Source organism: Podarcis gaigeae (assembly GCF_964106915.1).
Source record: "Podarcis gaigeae genome assembly, chromosome: Z".
Taxonomy (NCBI): domain Eukaryota; kingdom Metazoa; phylum Chordata; class Lepidosauria; order Squamata; family Lacertidae; genus Podarcis; species Podarcis gaigeae.
Window position 1 is genome coordinate 1,755,059 of NC_139691.1, and position 18,421 is coordinate 1,773,479.

Here is an 18,421-nt window from a genome sequence, read left to right on the forward strand (position 1 = left end):
AGCTCAACAAAGTAGCATGTGGTATTTTTAAGGCAGCATCTGGTTCATGGCTTCATGCAAGGTCTGATCAGCCAAGAGTATCAGTAGCTTGCAGGGATTAGGGCCGCCAGCTGCTCACCACATGTGAATCCTCTCAACCCTATATGGTGATCTTCCTAGCCTCCAAGCCAGGCATAGGCAAACTTGGCCCTCCAGGTGTTTTGAGACTACAATTCCCATCATCCCTGACCCTGATCACAGTTGTAGTCCCAAAACATCTGGAGGACCGAGTTTGCCTATGCCTGCTCTAAGCTCTCAGGACTGTCCCCAGGCCATATCGCCCCTGCTTCATGACATCTCCAAGTGTTTTTGCCTGCCTGGGATGTGTCCCTGAACTCTGATCATGCCTCCTGGTTGCCTGGATGGAAGGTAAGAGCGGGACACGTGGATTTGTGCAGAAATTAGCGTATTCTTCAAAGGAAAAGCAGACGTCAGTTGCTCCACCCATCTTTGCCTCTGGCAAAAAGACACATGGCCCCCAGAATGTTGCCCAGTAAGGAATGTGGGCCTTGGGCTGAAAAGGGCTCCCCACTCCTGGATGTGATCTCAGTTGTATGAGTATTTGTGGTTCTACCTTTACTGCAGTTCAAATCCTACTTTTAAAGTGAGCAGCAGCTTGGGTAGGCAGAAAACTGGGTTGGCAGGTGAAAAAAACCAACCCCTTCACTATTCTGCCTAAGGAATGAACTGCAGTCACTGGTCAAAGTGCAAACTTGCCCCCTTTCTATGAGTGGGCTGTCACAGTTCTGCCCTTAGGTAGCCTGGGGTTCCAAGCGGCATATATTGCCAAAGGGAGTTGAGCAAAGCATGTACAGTTCAGTCCCTCTTACGACACACCACAGTTCCTCATTCCTGCTTACCACCTATCAAAATAGGTGTGGCAGGGGCTCCTCCACCTATTGTGCATCCCACCTGTAATGTTTTATCCGTTTTCTGAAATATAACTTAAGAGTTAGGCACCTCCTACATTAGTTTTCTTCTAGGGATTGGGATAGTGGAGAAAACCAGTTTTGAGGCACTGACAGAAACAAGGGGGGGAAGATGCGAGTGTCTCAATGAATTCAGTGTTTTAAAGAAGCAAATTGTGTTGGTTGGGATGGAAGGAAGGGATTCAGGTGGCAAAAACTGCCTAACCACATTCTGGGAAGGACAGCAGCTGATAACGTGAAACAACTGAGCAAGGTGCTTTGAAGGCTCAGTTTGGCCTTTGCAGCAGAACATCCCCTTTGTCACGGGGCCGTTTTCTGGCCAAGGGGAAGCCCCTGAGCATGCTGCCAATGCCATCTTCTTCTGTCTATATGAAGTGTTGAACTCAGACCTTTTAAAAAGCAGGGTGGGGTTTTCATCAAATAGATCATTGGTCAGTAATGCTACTTAAATGAAGTATTTGAACTGAACATGTGCAAGCATGCCCAAACCTTATTGCCAGTGGGAAGTAAGAGCAAAGTTTAGAGAGGGCCGCCTTTGTGCTGAATGGGCCCCTCCCTGCCCTTCTAACTGGCCCTTCGTACTTTTCTCAGCCCATGCTCCCAGCCCTCCTCAAATGCTTCCGCCTGGCTAGAGTGTGTCCGTGGCTCTTGGTTGCTTGGATGGAGAATGCAGAGGGGTGCATTTGCAGTGTGCATGCAGGAGATGAATGCTAGCTTTAGCATGACTTCATTGTATGACGGCAAGAGCCACAACTGTTGCTGCACCCACTTCTGGCATACTGAAACGAGGTTCGTCACCCCTGTAATAGGCCCACAGAGGAGTACAAATAAATGTTTCCAAGGTCATTCAGATGGGAATATTGACACCACAATCCCATTAGAAATAGGAAAACACATCCTTCACTTCCTCCTCTGTGCTGTCATCACCAGCCTCCTGGTGGACCTGACAATATCATTCCTTATTTTTGGCCTGTAAAGTGAAGCATTATCACATGCAATGGGACCTCAGGAGATACACAGGAAAGACACCTGGCAGCTGTGCCTGTTCCTCCTAGCCAAGATCAGAATGCTGAATTTACTGCTTGGCATCTTGTCTGCTGCGCATATTTAAATAGGATGGAAACTGGATGCGGATGGCCTGTAGCCATTGGCTGAGCTGTTCATAAACATTTAACCGGTGAAGGTGAAACTGTTAGTAAAAATAAGCTTAGAATACAGTGCAGCCTGCTAAACTGTGAACGGCACTGGTTGCCTTTTCTCTCGCCCCTCCTCTTTCTATTGAAGCATGTGCATCATGCTTGAGTTGCTATGGAGCCGCTGTTTGCCCTGGGGGAGTTTCAGAAGCCCCATCAAACTCCCCTCAACTTTCTGATTGCAAATGCATTTCTTTGTGGAATGGTGAAAGCTGAACAAATAGATGCAAATTTTAATTACAACAATCACCAGTCTGGTTTTTTTTTAAAAAAAGGAACGGACATAATCTGTAGCACAGCAGCTTTGTGAAAAAATATATCCAACATTAAATATCAAAAGTATGTTAAGTTCACAGTGGGGAAACAGAATAAAAAACATCCATAAATTAAACAGCAGAGAGGTTAAAAACACTGGTTTATATCTGTAGCGGAAGTTGGGCCTCTGTGATCCTCAGAGCTCAGGTGCAAATCTAAAAATAGGAGGGGGCAGACAAGGAGTCATGACTTCTCATTCATGGTGGAGGGCTGTTCTTTGAAGGCTGGTTCACAAACCTGTTTTGATGTGATATCGAAAGTAACTGGGCTCCTCTGCATGATTCGTTTTGGACATGTGTCTGACACAAGATGGTTCCTTGTTGCCACCTCCTGGAAAACTTCAGATATGCGTTGTACCAAGTGCTGGTAAATACAAGGCTGGTTGCCACACCAAGCAGGTAGGTAAGGCGCTGGTCCAGATTCTGTGGGAGTGTCTCAGTCAATCCACAGTCACCCTACTACAAGGGAGGTCTTCCTTGGAAGGTGCAAACTGTTGCTGGAGGATCCCCTCACAGCAAGTGTCTTTGTTTTTGCCCCAAAGTGCCCCACCTCCTGTTGACTCAGGGTTTGGGATCCATGGGGTGGAGGCAGTTCTACGATTCATAGTCTGCTTCCTCTGCTGTAGCCCTCACCTCAGGAATCAATGATGCTTCTCACTTGCTTATTCCCCTTAAGAGGCCTCAGAGATTCTTGAGCAGGGTGGACAAGAAAATGCTGCTTTTGAGGCACAGGCCGTGCGGATCCTGCCTCATGCTCAAGGGCGAAAGTGTTCCACCCGCCTCCAAGGCTGAATCCTTTGGGAGAGACATGGTGTTCTGCTTGGCTTGGCTTACCTGCCACAGCCACCTGTTTAAGCTCCCTCTTGCAGGCAACCTTCGTCAGGGCATCCTTGGTTCTCATTGTGCCATGCGTGCTGAATGGTGTTGGGCTCCCTAACAGACTGCTAGGGAGGGTAGCGAAGGGCCTCATGGAGGGAAGCTGGACTAGCAGAATTCAGCCCTTGCCAAGCCCCATCAACACACTCACATGGAACCGCTGCTTCCCCAGCAAACCCACTTACATCCCTTCCAGCTCTACAGTTCTGTGATTTTGACCCGACTCCCCTCTGCAACAGTGGATGGGCCTGGCCAGCTGCTTCCCTCTCACAGTCACGGTGGGAATTGTATGGAACACATCCATTGGAAGAGGCCTGGCATTATGTGCTGCCCAGCCAAGGCTCACGGAGGGGGCTAGATTTCCTTTTCCTCCTCCTTTTGGACGTGTTGTGATTGCAGCAGCAAGAGAGGAGGTGGGGTGGGAATGTTCATCTGAATCTGGTGGAAGAAAACTCTTAATTGATAGGAGTGCTGGGATCCTCCTACTAGTGATGGACTTGGAACCCTTGCCCTGCAGCAGGATTTCCCTTTCCTCTTCTGGGGACCTAGCCTTGGTCACAAGCCTTCAGCTCTGTGTGTGTGTGTGTGTGTGTGTGTGTGTGTGTGTGTGTGTGTGTGTCTCAGTGGCCCTTCCAAAGGGTCGGGAGGTAGGGTGTGTGGCAGATTCCTCAGAGACTGCTATGTGTCAGGCCAGCCCCTTGTGGAATCAGTTCTCTTTTGCACAGGTAGCATTTCTAAAATATTTACAGCAGAAGTACGAATCATGTACTTCTCAGCAGCAGCAGCAGCCGGGGCGCTCCCCCCCCCCCCTCAACAGTCTATAGGAATTCACACCTCCCCTTATTAAGCTGGGCTTTGGTGCTTGGAGCAGATAGTGTTTGCTAAAATATTTCTCACTCCTGTTGATGGTAATTGGACTGAAAACGCTAATGATTTTGGGCCGCAGTTGGCCATATCCATGCAGGTGCTCATCTTGTCTCGGGTGCAGGGTGCAGAAAGAGGAGCCAGCGCACAGCGAAAGGATGAGCTGGTCTTTCCTGTGGGGATGGGGAGTTCAGTAGGAGGGAGTCTGATGCTCTCCTGCTCTGACCATGGCTACCAGAGGAGTGGGCACTGCGTGGCTAGCCTTGTACCACTCCCCAATAGATATCAGAAGCCAATGCTGGGCAGCTTCCCTTTACTGGATGGCTGTCCTCATCTGAGCAGCATCCCTCCCTCCTTTTGCTCTGGAGCCTTGAGCTGGAGCACGGCTCTCCCACCTTTTCTGGTAGCTAATGCTGCAGGCCATACTTTCCCCTTGCGCTCCACAGAGATGGGAGTTGGAGAGGTTAGTTGTAGAGCCCATGCTTTGTTACAGAAGTTTCCCCAGGTCCACTCCCTGGCATTTCCAGATAGGACTGGGAATGGCCACTGCCTCCCACCCACAAAAAAATTCAGGAGTTGCTGCAAATCAGGGTGGACAATTCTGAGCAAGATGAAACTTTGATCTGACAGGTTCCCACATTCCTCAACCTGACCACTGTCTGCTCCCTCTTCCTTCAGGATAAGGATTTGCCACCCCTTGCCCAGTACCTCTGCCTGCCCATGCAGCAGCACCTGCCAATCACATCCTCATTTTGTTCAGTTGGGGTGCAGAGAGTGACTCCTGCTCTTGTATGGCCCCCAACTAAAGAATGGGGGCTCCTGTAGGGTTGCCGCCCATCTCCAGAAAAATGGGATCATCCATTTAGTTATTTTGGAGAAAAGTGTCGCCTGTCCTTTAGCACATAGAATTGTAGATTTGGAAGGGACCCTGAGGATCATCTAGTCCAACCCCCTGCAGTGCAGCAGTATGTAGTTTGGACTTCAAACACGATGACTTTTTCATAGATTCGAGCTCAAAACAGAGGGTGGGTCTGGTGGGAGCAGAGCGAGAGCCTGAGCTTGTGTTGGTGGTGGCAGAGGGTGGGTCCATGAGGAGGAGAGCCCAGAGTGAGTCATCATGGGCTGGGGGGGGCGCTTGAGAGAGGGTTTTTCTCAGAAGGCAGAGGGGGTCTGGTCCAGTGCGGAAGAGTGCAGAAAGGACGGAGGGAGCAGACTTGGAAAAGGGGCATTGCACAGCCCTGGTGGAGACTGGGGGAAAGAGGGGTTTTGCATGGGCAGAGGCGGAAAGCTCAGAGACGGAGACTCATGAGTCAGAAAGTGAGAGGCCCCCCTCCCATTTTTTCATTGAATAAAATACTAACCCCCATGTGACATTCTAATGGATGCTTTTAAGTCATTTCTGCACCAGGTAATTTTTAACCCCCAATTCCCTGCGCCCCCCACCTGTCCCGTATTTTCCTCGACCTGTCCTTTATTTTGCCTGACAAAAAGTGGCAACTCTAGGCTCCTGAGGCCCTCCTCCTGCTTTTGTGGAGTTTCTGGCTCGCATTAGCCTCAGCCAGTATGACCAGGAGTCGGGGGGGGGGGCTGAAGTCAAGGGGGACGTGAAGAGCCCCAGGATCTTTACCCTGCCTTAACTGATTCAGTGTCCTGCAAGCAAGATGCCTCACGCTCAGTTTGTAGCTGCTATTTTCTTTGTTTTGGCTGATTGTTGTACATACATCTGCTTTTATTGCTCTTTTTCTTTTTAAACTGTTCTCATTCTTAGCAAGGAAATACAAGGACAAGAGTGTGACTAGGACAAATTGAAAATGAACAAAACCTGCAAGTTTCCCACCTTGGGAGATGAAAGGGGATTTTCAAAGCAAGGGCCTTGTGACACCAAGGAAAGAGAATGCTCTTGGTTGGGGGCTCTTACTTTGTGCAACAAAAACGGGAGCTCTCTCTGGAAGGAGGGGGGACAGGGAGGCCCCACGTTCACTTCCAGTTGTTCTAATACTGTCTTGGGTAGCTTGTTCACAAGGCACTATAGGCCACTGCATTGCGGCTCATCCTTGGCAATCAGCTGCAGTTCACTGGAGTATTAGTTCTGGTAATGCCTCAGCAAGTAGGGAGGGATACCCTGTGTTCTAGCAAAGGGAAGGCTCTGCTTATCACTGGATTCTGGACATGTGTGTGGTATTAGTCAGAACAAGCACAGAAGGGCTTACTCCCAGACTTCATCCAACCCTGTTCTGTCTCCATGCCACTGCTTGACTAATGACCAATGCAAGGTTTGTGCTGAGTTCCTAACCCTGAATTTTGCTCAGCTTCTCCCTGTAAGTAGACAAACAGTGCAGGCATCAGGTGCTTCTGGTCAAGTAGACAGCAGGCCTTTGGCCCCTGAAACACTCCCCACTGTGTTCTTCCGCTGCTGGCTAACCGTTCACCGATTACATGTCGCCCCAGCACAGAAGGCCCAGTGGAGCAACAGGGAATCTGACTCTCTTGCCTGTTAGTTATGCTGCAAGGAGGGACCAGATGAAGCCACACCTGAGAAGCGCCATGGGGAGTGAATCTCTGCAGTCTTGAGTTCATGGGCACACAGCCGCCACCTCCATGGCATTCAGATCAGCCGCTCCAGTGGTGGCAGCTTGATGACGTTCCACATTTCCACTCGAGCCCCATCCTTCTCCTGCCGGCTGGGGCTGTAGGTTCCTTGGGTGGCCCTCCTCTTCTTCATGGCAACCATGGAGAGGCCGAAGAGGGTGATAAGCACTGCACCCCCAGCTGCTCCCACGGTGCCTACCAGCGTGGAGCTGCTGACTTGGGCCCAAGCTGGTCGCTGTGATGGAACAAGATGCAGTGGCATTTCAGACAAGGTGAAACCCTGCAATGGCTGGGCAGGTTCTGTACATCCCTTGGTAATCTACAGGTGAGCATCCCTGAGCCAGGAAGCCAACCAAGCAGCTTTACAGTTACCACTTGAGATGGTGGCAGCAGCATGGGAGCCAGAGGGCTATTAATGAGTCTCAATCTCAAGTGGGTGGGTGGGCAGGAAGGGAGGGACAGAGAGAGGACCTGCCCCCCACATGTCCATATGCAGGCTCTGTTGCTGCTTTTTCACTGCACCTGGCTTCTGCCGTTACTGAATCCTTAAGGGGCCACAATCCCTTCTCCATCCTACAGCCTTCCTCCCACACCATTTGGCAAGAAGAACTGAATAAGCACACACAAACATTCACCATCTCCATCACTAGCACTGCCAACAAATGGTACCTGTGGGAATGTCAAGAGAGTCCACCCGCAAAGGGGGCTGTTTTATAAAACGAGATGGTTTGTGCAAATGTTCTCAGTGGCTTCTGAGAAGTCTCTCCACCCCTTGGAGCCATGTCTGACAGGGAGGCAGGATCGGAGATGCTGTTTCTGTTGAAGGTTGGCTGGTGTTGGTGCTGGTCTTGGGAAAGCGCCCCCCCCCCCGGCATAATCGGGCAGAGGCAGCCTGCAGTTCTCCCTGTGAGAACAGCATTTTGCAAGGGAGGCCTTTGGGCAGGCTCCTCCTTGAGCCGAGGGATGGACGGGGAAGGGGGCAAGGGGGATGCCTAACTGCTGCCTCTGGGAAAGAGCCACAGAGAGTGGGTTGGGGAGCCTTGGGCATTCCCAGGTGCACCTGTGGCCAGCCACTCACGCGCTTGCAACTCCACTGCGCTTAAGGAGCTTTGTGAGGTGGGCGAGAAGGTGCACAGCCCGGGACAAGCCCAGCACCTCAGTGCCGGCCTTGCCAAGGCAGCCCTTTGCCTCGCTAGAGCAGGGCCTATATTAAGCGCTCCTCGGGCGGCACCTTGAGCACACTGTCCATCTCCAGGCGAGCTCCTGCCACCTCCTGCTGGCTTGGGCTGTAGGTCCCCTCAGACTGGCGCCTCTTCCGGGCCGTGAGGATCATAAGCACGAAGATAATAATGAGTAGCAGCAAGCAACCACAGGCTACTGGCACCGCTACTTCAATTAATGGGAATGGGAAGAGAGCACCTGGAGTCCCCCTCTGCAAGAGAAATTAATGGAAAAAGAATGAGCCTTCGGTGGGCAGTGGGGGGGGGGTTGCTTGGCAGCTGTGTGGCACTTGAGAGGGGAAGGAAGGGGTGCATGCTGTCCCCCAGGTCAGTGTTAAAAGTAGGCCAAGGCTCAGGAACCAAATGTCAGTAGTCAGGGATATGGAGAAAGGGGCTGGATTTCTGGCTGCAGAAAGCAGGCACTAGAACTCCCTCTAGGAGGGAGGCATAGCTAGGATCCAATTGGCTGCAATCCCTGCCAATTCAAAAATGCTAGCAGCCTGCAGCTCTGACCTATCACAAGTGTGGCTAGAAAGGACATGCAGCCCCAAACATCAACCATGCACAGACGCAGGTGTGGGGAGTATGGTAGCCTCTGCCCTCGAGAGGCAAGAGTGCTCCTTTGGGACAATTTGTCATATGGGAACACTTCCCTGTTCCTGTTACGAGTGTTGAGCAGGGTGGTTAGTAGGAAGCACCAATTGCCTGTGCAAGATTTTCTCCAGATCAGCAGCGAGAAATCTAATCTCACAACATGCACACCTTATCAATGTCTGGTCCCCTTCCAGGGGGGCAGTCCGGCTGATGCGTCCTCAGCCAGGGAACTTGCATGCAGATGCTGTGCATGGCAGTACAGGAAAAGCAGCCACTTACAGCTCAGAGCTTACTCACAGAACTGTTTCGGGGACACAAGATTAGCATAAGCCTTACTAAAAACAGCAGTGTGTCAGCTCAGCAGCTAAGACGCTTGCTGGCCAAGCCACTGCTACCTTCCCAGAGAGAAACCGGGAGGGAGATTTGTAAGCAGGTAATTGGGTGGATTCTGAGCTCCTAAGCCTTGCAATTGGATATATCAGATGTGTTGTGCAATTGGAATAGGGTTTGGCTATATCAGAGGGCAGTTTAAGCAAGCAGCTTCTCCACCCTGGCGTGGGGCCAGCGGATTGCAGCTCAAAACCTTTTATCTGCTGCACTTAACAAGGTGGAGCATGTTCTGTGTCAGATTTCAGGAGGCTCTGTCCCACCAGACAGCATCACAATGGGGCGAAGGGGCCAGGCCGCGGAGGGTGCACTGTTGAGAGCCAGACACACAGGTTAGTTGTGGTCTAGAAACGAAAGAGAAGAGGCAGCAGAGCAAGCATCAGCATGCAGGAAGCCCGCGGGAAGGGACCAGCGCCAAGACCCCTGGAGGCAGTGGGGCTGCTGCCTCAGAATCAGGCATGCAAAGGCTTCTAAACAAAGGGGTTGTTTAGAAGCATCAGCCGGAGGAGGCACAGCTGCAACAGCAACAGCAGAGAGCCTGTCTCCCCTGCAGACATGCAATGGCATTAAGGGCAGGTTCATGCAGTCAAGGTTAGTATGTTACCGGTTCCCAGTCACCCACATGCAACCACATCCCATGCAAGGAGGAGCATGCAGGGCAGGCAAGGAGAAGCCCACGCAACGCAGACTTATTCCCCTGTCTGATGAGCAAAGCATCAAGTGCCTCTCTCCCACCACAAGCAAACAGCATGCTCAGTTAGGGTATTTTAAAATTCATATAGATTTCCTGGCCCTCGACACATACAGGCACAGACCCCTCTCCCCCGGGCAGACACTGTGCTTCTCTGCCCCTCTTCACCTCCTGGGGACCCTGTTCCCTCACACTTCATCACTGACCTATCCCCCCCCCCCCCAATAATACTTAAAACTTTCTGAATTCCACAACCACCCAAAAATTGTGCAGGGAATATGCTAATGGGAGTTATTTGATTGCATTTTCATAGAACCATAGAGTTGGGAGGGTCCTGAGGGTCATCTAGCCCAACCCCCTCCAAGGCAGGAATCTCGGCTAAATAGTAGATGACATTTGACTATCGAACCTCTGCTTCAAACCTCCAAGGACAGAGAAACAGCATTTGGGCCCGATGTTTAAAATCAGTTCTGAGTGCAAATGCTGAACTCTCCTGGTGCAAGAGTTGTGGGGTGGAGACCCAGCGCCCCCACCCTGCCTCTGAATCCGACCAGGATTTTTAAACAGTTCCTTTCCCTCTCGGCCAAACTACCTTAGCCTTAAGAGACAAAAGCCTGACCCACCACTACGCACAGGAAGCATTGGCTTACGTCAATGTCGCATCGCTCCCCAGTGTAGCTGGCACTGCACACACATCGATACCGGTTTACGGAATCCTGGCAGGTCCCCCCATTCTGGCAGGGATTGGGGTCACAGTCATTGATGTTGATCTGGCATCTGCAAAAGAAATTGGCAAGAGTCAGCCTTAACCCAAAAGAAATGATGGCATTACAATAGGCACCTGGAGGGGAGGGGTTGGTTTGGGGCTTTGCCTTGTCAGTGGGTGAACTTAGCAAGCTGGAGAGGTACTAAGCTAACTGTACTGAAAGGGCCGGCCCTGTGGAAGACACAGCTGCCATGGTGGGCTTTGCACTCTCAGCAGTGCCTGCTTAGAAACAGCCAGAGGTCTCTTTTCCTTAAAGGCACCAAAAGCTGAAAAACTCAGTTTCCCACTTCCTGCTTGCTCCCATCTGTGGGCTCCAGCCCTCCCACAGGTCCAGCTGGCTTACTGGTCATCTTAGGGTGGTTTGCTCTTCTTGGTGCAATAAGGACAGGCCAACTGTGTGCTTTGTGTGAGTCTCTCATGGCAATAGTCTCTACACACAACAAAGAGACCCAAATATATCCAAATAGTATCTATACTGCACTCACAGATTTATAACCACATCCTTAGTCTTGTGGAGACTTTCAGCCAGCTTGCATTTTATATAGAATCACAGTTTGGTACCCAAAAGCAAATTTTCTATAAAGGAAGACTGAGTACGTTGGACTTGCACCTATGATTTTTGGTGAACCAGAGCATTGATTGAAAGTGAGATCTGATAAAGATCTTTCCTCTAAGGCAGTGGCTTTCAACCAGTGTGTCGTGGCCCCCTGGGGTGCCTTGAAGGATGGTCAGGGGTGCGGTGGGCAACCCTGGCCTCTTTCCTTCCTTCCTTCCTTCCTTCCTTCCTTCCTTCCTTCCTTCCTTCCCTTCTCTCATGCCCTCTTGCCTCTCTGCCTCCCCAAGGCTTGCGCAGCTGTTTGTTGCAGCAGCCCTGGCTACAAGCTCCTCAGGCGAATGGTGCACCTTTGGCTGGCCAGGGGGTGCTTCCCAGGCCTCTGTGGGGCAGTGTGAGGAGCCATCTCTCTTTGGGGCAGGGGGGGCAGCTCAGAGACCAGAGACAGCAGCTGCCCAGAGGATTCCCAGGGAGAGGGGAGAGGAGAGTAGGCTGAGGGAACACTCCACAAGGGAGGGTGTTCGAAAAAGGGTGAGGGGCTGCCAGCTCAGCAGGCAAGGGGGGACGTAAGTAGGCCCCTGAGACCCACAAAGAATGGAGTTGGTCAAGGGAGCCGTGGACTCAAAAAGGTTGAAAACCTCTGCTCTAAGGAATCAGAAGCTATAGCCTATTTGCAGGAACGAGAGAGACTCCTCACTGAAATGAGGTTGTTGGGAATTTCTGGTTTCCATTGCCTTTTGATATTCTGTATGCAGTTGTAGGTGGGATGTGGGTGGCACTGTGGGTTAAACCAGAGAGCCTAGGACTTGCCGATCAGAAGGTCAGTGGTTCGAATCCCCGCGACGGGCTGAGCTCCCATTGCTCCGTCCCTGCTCCTGCCAACCTAGCAGCTCGAAAGCACATCAAAGTGCAAGTACATCAATAGGTACCACTCTGGCGGGAAGGTAAACGGCATTTCCGTGCGCTGCTCTGGTTCACCAGAAGCGGCTTAGTCATGCTGGCCACATGACCCGGAAGCTGTACGCCGGCTCCCTCGGCCTATAGAGCGAGATGAGCGCCGCAACCCCAGAGTCAGTCACGACTGGACCTAATAGTCAGGGGTCCCTTTACCTTTACCTATGCAGTTGTAAACTCAGTATTATACAGATATTATTTGGATACATAGAGGATTGTTTTTAAAGGGTAATACAATGAGAATGCATTGTGTGAAAACAGCCAAGCTGCTCTTTTGAAGAAACCAGTTGCTGGGCTCCTTGGGCCACTGGCCTGGCCTGCAATGGGGAACTCTGGTCCTACCTTCTGCCTGTGTAGCCTGGCTTGCAGGTGCAGTTGGCTCCCCAGACGCCACTTATGCACTTGCCGCCATTCAGGCAGGTGAAGTTCTTCCCACACTGCTCAGGTGGGTACGGCCACCTGGTTGGAAGAAGAAGAAGGAGAAGATTGTAAGCATACATACAGCATACATTTTCTAAGTTTGTTTAAAAGGGGGAGGGACTTTTAACGAAATCAAAACAAACACTGGCAGTGCCGGCACATCTGCACTTGTAATAGATACAAGAAATAGATGCACTTTGGCCATGCCCACTTTGACCCTGGGGCTGTGCTTGGCCGCCCCTGCCCTGATGCCCAGGAAGCCTTGGGACAAGACTACCCAAGAGGCCGCCACGTCCCATATGCATCTCTCTGACCCCGCAAGGTCCTTCCAGAGGCCAAATGCAGTGAGGCAGGCAAGGCTTCTCTTCCCAGGGAAGCTCAGTTCCTGTCACCAGCTTCACAGCCCTTTCAGTGCCAGGCAGGGGCCTCTTGGTCCACCCAGGCTTCTTGAGAGACTTGGGCAATCCAGACCTCTGCTCTGCATTTCGGAGGTGCAGCAGGTCCTGTTTCATTGCAACTCAAAGGGCTTCAGCTCAGTGACTGAGACCTGCTTTGCATGCTGAAAGTCTCAGGTCCAACCCCCACTGTCACCTCCAGGTGGGAGAGACTCTTGCCTGGAGCCCCAGAGAGACTCCGACAGGCTAAACTACAGGTGAAACTCGAAAAATTAGAATATTGCGGAAAAGTTCCTTTCTTTCAGTAATTCAACTTAAAAGGTGAAATTAATATATGAGATTGACTCATGAAATGCCAAGTGAGACAGGTCAAGCCTTGATTTGTTACAATTGTGATGATCATGGCGTACAGCTGATGAAAACCCCAAATGAACCATCTCAGAATATTAGAATATTCAATGAAATCAGCAAAACAAGGATTGCAAATGGAGAAAGATTGGACCTCGGAGAAGTAGAAGCAGATCTCACTTCACATGTCATGAGTCGATCTCATATATTAGTTTCACCTTTTAAGTTGAATTACTGAAAGAAATGGAACTTTTCCACGCTATAAGCCTGCTTCCTAAACATGCCAGGTCTCTCCCGTCTTTTAATGGTTTCTTGTTTTGATTTAAGGTTTTCTTTTACTTGTTTATCACGAGCTGCTTAGGGAACGTTTTGCTGTGGAGCAGCGTGCAAAAGGCACCAGTAAATAACCAGTGTATTGGTTATTAACTGTAGTGCAGTAATCTCCCTTCTGTCTCAATTGCAGCAGCCACTACGGAAAAATTATCTTAATGCTCTAGATTGAAGTGTATGCCCTGTGGACGCGAGCTTAATCTGCAGCATAGAAGATTTCCCAAAAGTCTGTTTTGATGCCATGTGGATGACTGCATGCAAAACTCAACATCTGCACATTTGCCCTGGAAGACAACAATTTGCTTGGTAATTGTGTTTAAATATAAATAAAAACAGAGAAACAAACAAACAAACAGCTTGCTTCAGGCTAATCTTCCCAGCACCATTCCTGGAAGCCCTGCTCCCTCCAGCAGCATCCTTAGGGGGCAGGGGGCGGCGGGACACCTACTCGCAGTGAGGGCCTGTGTACTGTGGGGGACACTTGCAGGAGTAGCTGTAGACCCCATCCACACAGGTCCCACCATTCTGGCACTGGTGCCTAATGCAGTCGTCCACGTTGATGTGGCAGCGCTTCCCAATGTAGCCCTTCTCGCAGTTGCACTGGAAATCAGCCACTTCATCTATGCAGGTGCCGTGGAGGCAGGGGCTGGACTTGCAGTCGTCAGTGTTGGCCTCGCACAGAGGCCCCTCCCACCCAGGGCTGCAGGCGCAGCTGAAGGTGTTGAAGAGGTCCTGGCAGGTGCCCTGGTGGAGGCACGGGCTGGAGGCACAGACGTCTTGCCCCTGGCAGCCAAGAAGGGTTGCCCGGCTGTTTGTCTGCAGGAACTGTTCTGGCTGTGGGTACGCGGTGGGGGCAGCCAGTGGCAGAAGCACTCCACCCACATCTGCATGCCCAAGGCAGCCGGTGAAGTTTTCAGCCAGGACAATGAGTGCGTTGCTCTTCAGGAAGTCCAGGTTCCCAGCATTGCCCTGGAGGGTTGTGTTGACGGACCCATCCAGACAAAGGTGCCATCTTGACGAGAGAGCCAAGGGATCTTCCATGGACAGCGAAAGCGTGTGCCAGGCGCCATCTGAGACTGGCACCTCGCTGAGGAGGTTTGCCCCCTCAACGCCGTTCCCACTCCTGATCTCTACCAGCAGAGAGGAGTTCTGGATGGCCACCAGGAGGGAATCCACAGCCACCACGGCCCGCAGCAAGATGCTGTCTTGGTCCCTTGTTCTGAAGTCCAGGCGGAGGCTATGGAGGGCTCTGGTGATGGACACGTTGGCTGTGAATTCAGCTGCGTCGCGCTCATGGAACGTGGCCGTGGCCAGACCTGCAAGGAGGAGAAGGTGAACATGGCAGTCAGAGGAGGCAGGTCGGGGGGGGGGGGCTCCAATGAAAATAACAAGGATCCCCATTTGAAGGTATCTTCCAAGAGAGAGCAACACTGACTATCCCTGTGTACTGAGGAGCATCACTGTATATATCTCTCTCGGTGCCAATCCTAGCCACCACTTTCATGACACATGCATGAGGCCACTAAAGAAGGCCATGGCAAATTTGTGGTCATGGCAAATTTGTGGTCTGTTGAAGGCAGTGTGCCTCTAAACACCCGCTGCTCAGAATCACAAGTGAGAAGGGCTGCGTTGTGCTCATCTCCTGCTTGCGGACTTCCTGCTGGGGCAAAGGGTCCACCACTGAGAACAGGAAGCTCTTTGCTCTGACCCAGCAGGCTCTTATGTTCTCGCCCACAGTGAGCATTTTAAAGGATGAGGGGGTATGGGTGGAACAGGGATATTTACCTGCATTAGTCACTGTGAAGGGTGGGGAGATTTTAGTCCACAGCTGATACGATCTGCAATTAGGGGCTTTATTGTGATTTGCAGATTTGTCTTATGATTGGTTTTATCTCATGCAGTTTCAGATACTCTTATGCTTATGTATTCTGTATTAAGTGGTTTATGCAGAATCATTGAGGAGAGGGCGACTGATGGTTGCCAGCCACGATGGCTGGGCTCTACCTTCGCAGATGGAGGCAATTATGCTTTTGAATTGTTGTTGGAAACCGGAGAATAGGAGAGTGCTGTTGCACTCTTCCTGCTGTCCTACAGACCTCTGGTTGGCCACTGTGAAAATAGGATGCTGGACTAAATGGGCCTTGGGCCTGATCCAGCATGCTACTCTTACGTTCTTATAAATTCTTTAAATGAATGATAGAAAAGGGGAGGCTCTTGCGCTTCTTGCTTCAGGTTCTCTTGCATGATGCTTACAGACGTAGCCGGAAGGGACATCCACGCAGGTTGTGGCTTGAGGACACAGCTCACTCATGCACCAGACTCTCTCGTGACAGCGCTTGCCTGTGAAGTTGGCTGGGCAGCTGCAGCTGAAGTCATTCCATGTGACGGTGCACTGGCCGCCATTGAGGCATGGCCCAGACTGAAAGACAAGAAAGGAGCCTGGTCAGAGGAGAAGGAACAGGGTCCACTCTTCCTTTTGCTTTGGAGAGACATGCATTGCTGGGGGTCTGAGGGGCAGGGGGAAGGCTAGCAGATTTGGATGAGGAATGCCTGGGAGCCGTAGTTGCCGTTGGATGAAAACGGTGGGATGCATGGCTAGCAACTGAATTTCCAACCCTGGCCAGAAGGTGTCTAGCTCAGTGGTAGTGCTAGGAGGTCCCAGGTTCTCTCCCTGGCATCGCCAGGTGGGGTCTGAGTGCCTCCTCTCTGTAACCCTGCAGAGCCCCTGGCAGTCAGCATAGATCATAGTGAGCTACATGGAGAAATGGCAGTTTCTCACGCTTACGCTCGACTTTTCTGCTATTTTCACTTTCTCACCACCCATGTCTGCCTCTTTGTGCTTTCCTTTTCTGCTGCAAGCAGGACTCTGGTGGCAGCTTTGGTGGTGTGAGGGAGGGCACTGTGCTCAGGATACCGTCTCTAAGATTTTCTGCTCCCTCCCCATTTGTAACAACTGGAAAGCTGGGACTTGGCTTCTCGTTTGCACTGGGTACTTTAGGAGACGTCTGAGGCCAAGTTATTATCGAGTGGAATTGATCTAGTCTGGGGGAATCTCTCTTTGTACTAATGAGCTGGATGCTTTTAAGCTGCATAAAGATTGAGCATTGTCCCTCTGTAACTTACTACAGAGAAAGAGAAGTGGTGGCCGGGGGGGGGGGGGTTCCCCTGCATCTGTGTGTCTCTGTGTAGGTGGTGCACTGGGTAGGCCAGCACTGGATCAAATTTCCCCCTGCCAAACAAGCCTTCTTTCAAGACCTCTGTGTGTGCAAGAGGTGCCTTTAGCCCCAAGCCAATTCAAGACAGAAAGGTTGCAATGCATGCATGCAGTTGCCCTTGTGGCGGAAGATGCTCATCTGAGGGCCAAGCGAGGGAGTGAGAAGCTGGATGGGGACAAAGAGAGAGAGAGACCATGAGCACATGCTGAATAGAGGAGAGAGGCAAAGGACAGTCCATACTCCACCTTGCCAGGTTAATGCTGTTACTCCTGCCTGCCCAATGCCTGGTCCTTTGACAGCGTAAGGAGGAAGAACATAGGAAGGAAATGCTGGAAACATGTAAGCTTCTAGACCACCCTTCACCAGCCTGGTTTGCTGGGGTTGATGGGAATTGTAGTCCAAAACAGCTGGGGGGAACCAGGTTAGCAAAGGCTATCTAAGGTGACCCCCCCCCTTGGCATTCACCTCCATGCCAAGCCAGTGCTAAGGCAAGAGCAACAGTGAAGTGGTGGTAACAGCCCTGCATGAGCTACTGTGCAGGCCTTTCCTCTGGCAAACAGGGACTCACTGCCCCTCTTGCTTAAGTGTGTCATGGAAAAAGAGGTGGGGGAGATGCTTTGCATGCAGAAGGTCCCAGTGAACTTCTCAGCATCTCCAGGTAGGGCTTGGCATGCCCACCTGTCTGAAACCCTAGAAAGAGACTGCAAGTCTGTGTCCACCACACTGAGCTAAATAGACTTAGTGAACAGCAGCTTCCTCTGCTGCTCTTGCAGGAAGATCATAGACGGAGAACATGCTTTGCATCCAGAAGGTCCAGGTTCAATCTCCAGCATCTCCAAGTAAGGCTAAGAAGGACACCTGTCTGAAACCTTGGAGACCTGCTGTCAGCCAGAGTAGACAACACTGGTCTAGATGGTCTGGCTCAATATAAGGTTGCTTTCTTTGCTACTCTGTCGCTGGGGAGGAAACTGGCAGAGCAATTGTGCACCAATTCTTCTGGGCTTTGGCTTTGCATGCACCCTTTAGCCCATTTGCAATCTCTCAACAGCTCATTTATATCAGGTAGTTGGAACAGAAATGGAACAGAAGTCACTTCCACAGTGGCCAACCAGATGCCTCTGGGAAGCCCACAAACAGGACCTCAGTACAACAGCAGCTCCCACAGTTGAGATTTGTCCCAGAAACTGGTACTGAGGCATACTGCCTCTGACAGGAGAGGCAGGACACAGCCATCATGGCTACTAGCCACTGATTAGCCTTATTCTCCTGCGTGAATTTGTCCCATCCTCTTTTGAAGCCACCCAAGTTGGTGACCATCACAGCCTCTTGCAGTGGAAGGTTCACAGTTTAAGAAAGAAATACTTTTGTTGGTTCTGAATCTTCCAACATTTGGTTTCCTTGGACATCCATAAGACTTTTGAGAGAGGAAAAAATGCATCTCTATCTGCTTTCTATACATCACACATACTTTGTACACCTCTGTCATGTGTGTTCCTCACGGTTTCTTGCCTTCTCTCAACTATAAACAAAAAGAAATGTCATAACTTTACTGTCTGGCAAAAGTAAACCCCATTTCACACGCCTCCTATGGAATTTGTTCCATGGGTTGCTGGGATGGCCCTAATATAGTTGTCATCTCAAGGTGTGACTCCCCGGCAGGATACCTCCAGTTGCCAGCTGCTGGAGGCGTATCCTGCTTGTGGGCTTGCAAGGGAATGCTGGTGGCCACTTGAGGAAACCATCA

At 51.0% G+C, this 18,421-nt stretch overlaps 1 protein-coding gene across 1 annotated transcript in view; it reads right to left on the reverse strand.

Annotated features, from left to right (window-relative positions):
* Positions 1-2,369: 2,369 nt before the first annotated feature.
* The window catches only part of CRB2 (crumbs cell polarity complex component 2), a 66,935-nt gene continuing 50,883 nt past the window's right edge, over positions 2,370-18,421 (reverse strand). The window contains exons 9-13 of the mRNA XM_083721600.1: positions 15,716-15,881; positions 13,911-14,778; positions 12,312-12,428; positions 10,347-10,473; positions 2,370-8,236 (exon numbers count right to left, since the gene is read on the reverse strand). Coding sequence (XP_083577726.1) covers positions 8,009-8,236; positions 10,347-10,473; positions 12,312-12,428; positions 13,911-14,778; positions 15,716-15,881 — 1,506 coding nt within the window. The 3' untranslated portion in view covers positions 2,370-8,008. The remainder of the gene's footprint in view (positions 8,237-10,346; positions 10,474-12,311; positions 12,429-13,910; positions 14,779-15,715; positions 15,882-18,421) is intronic.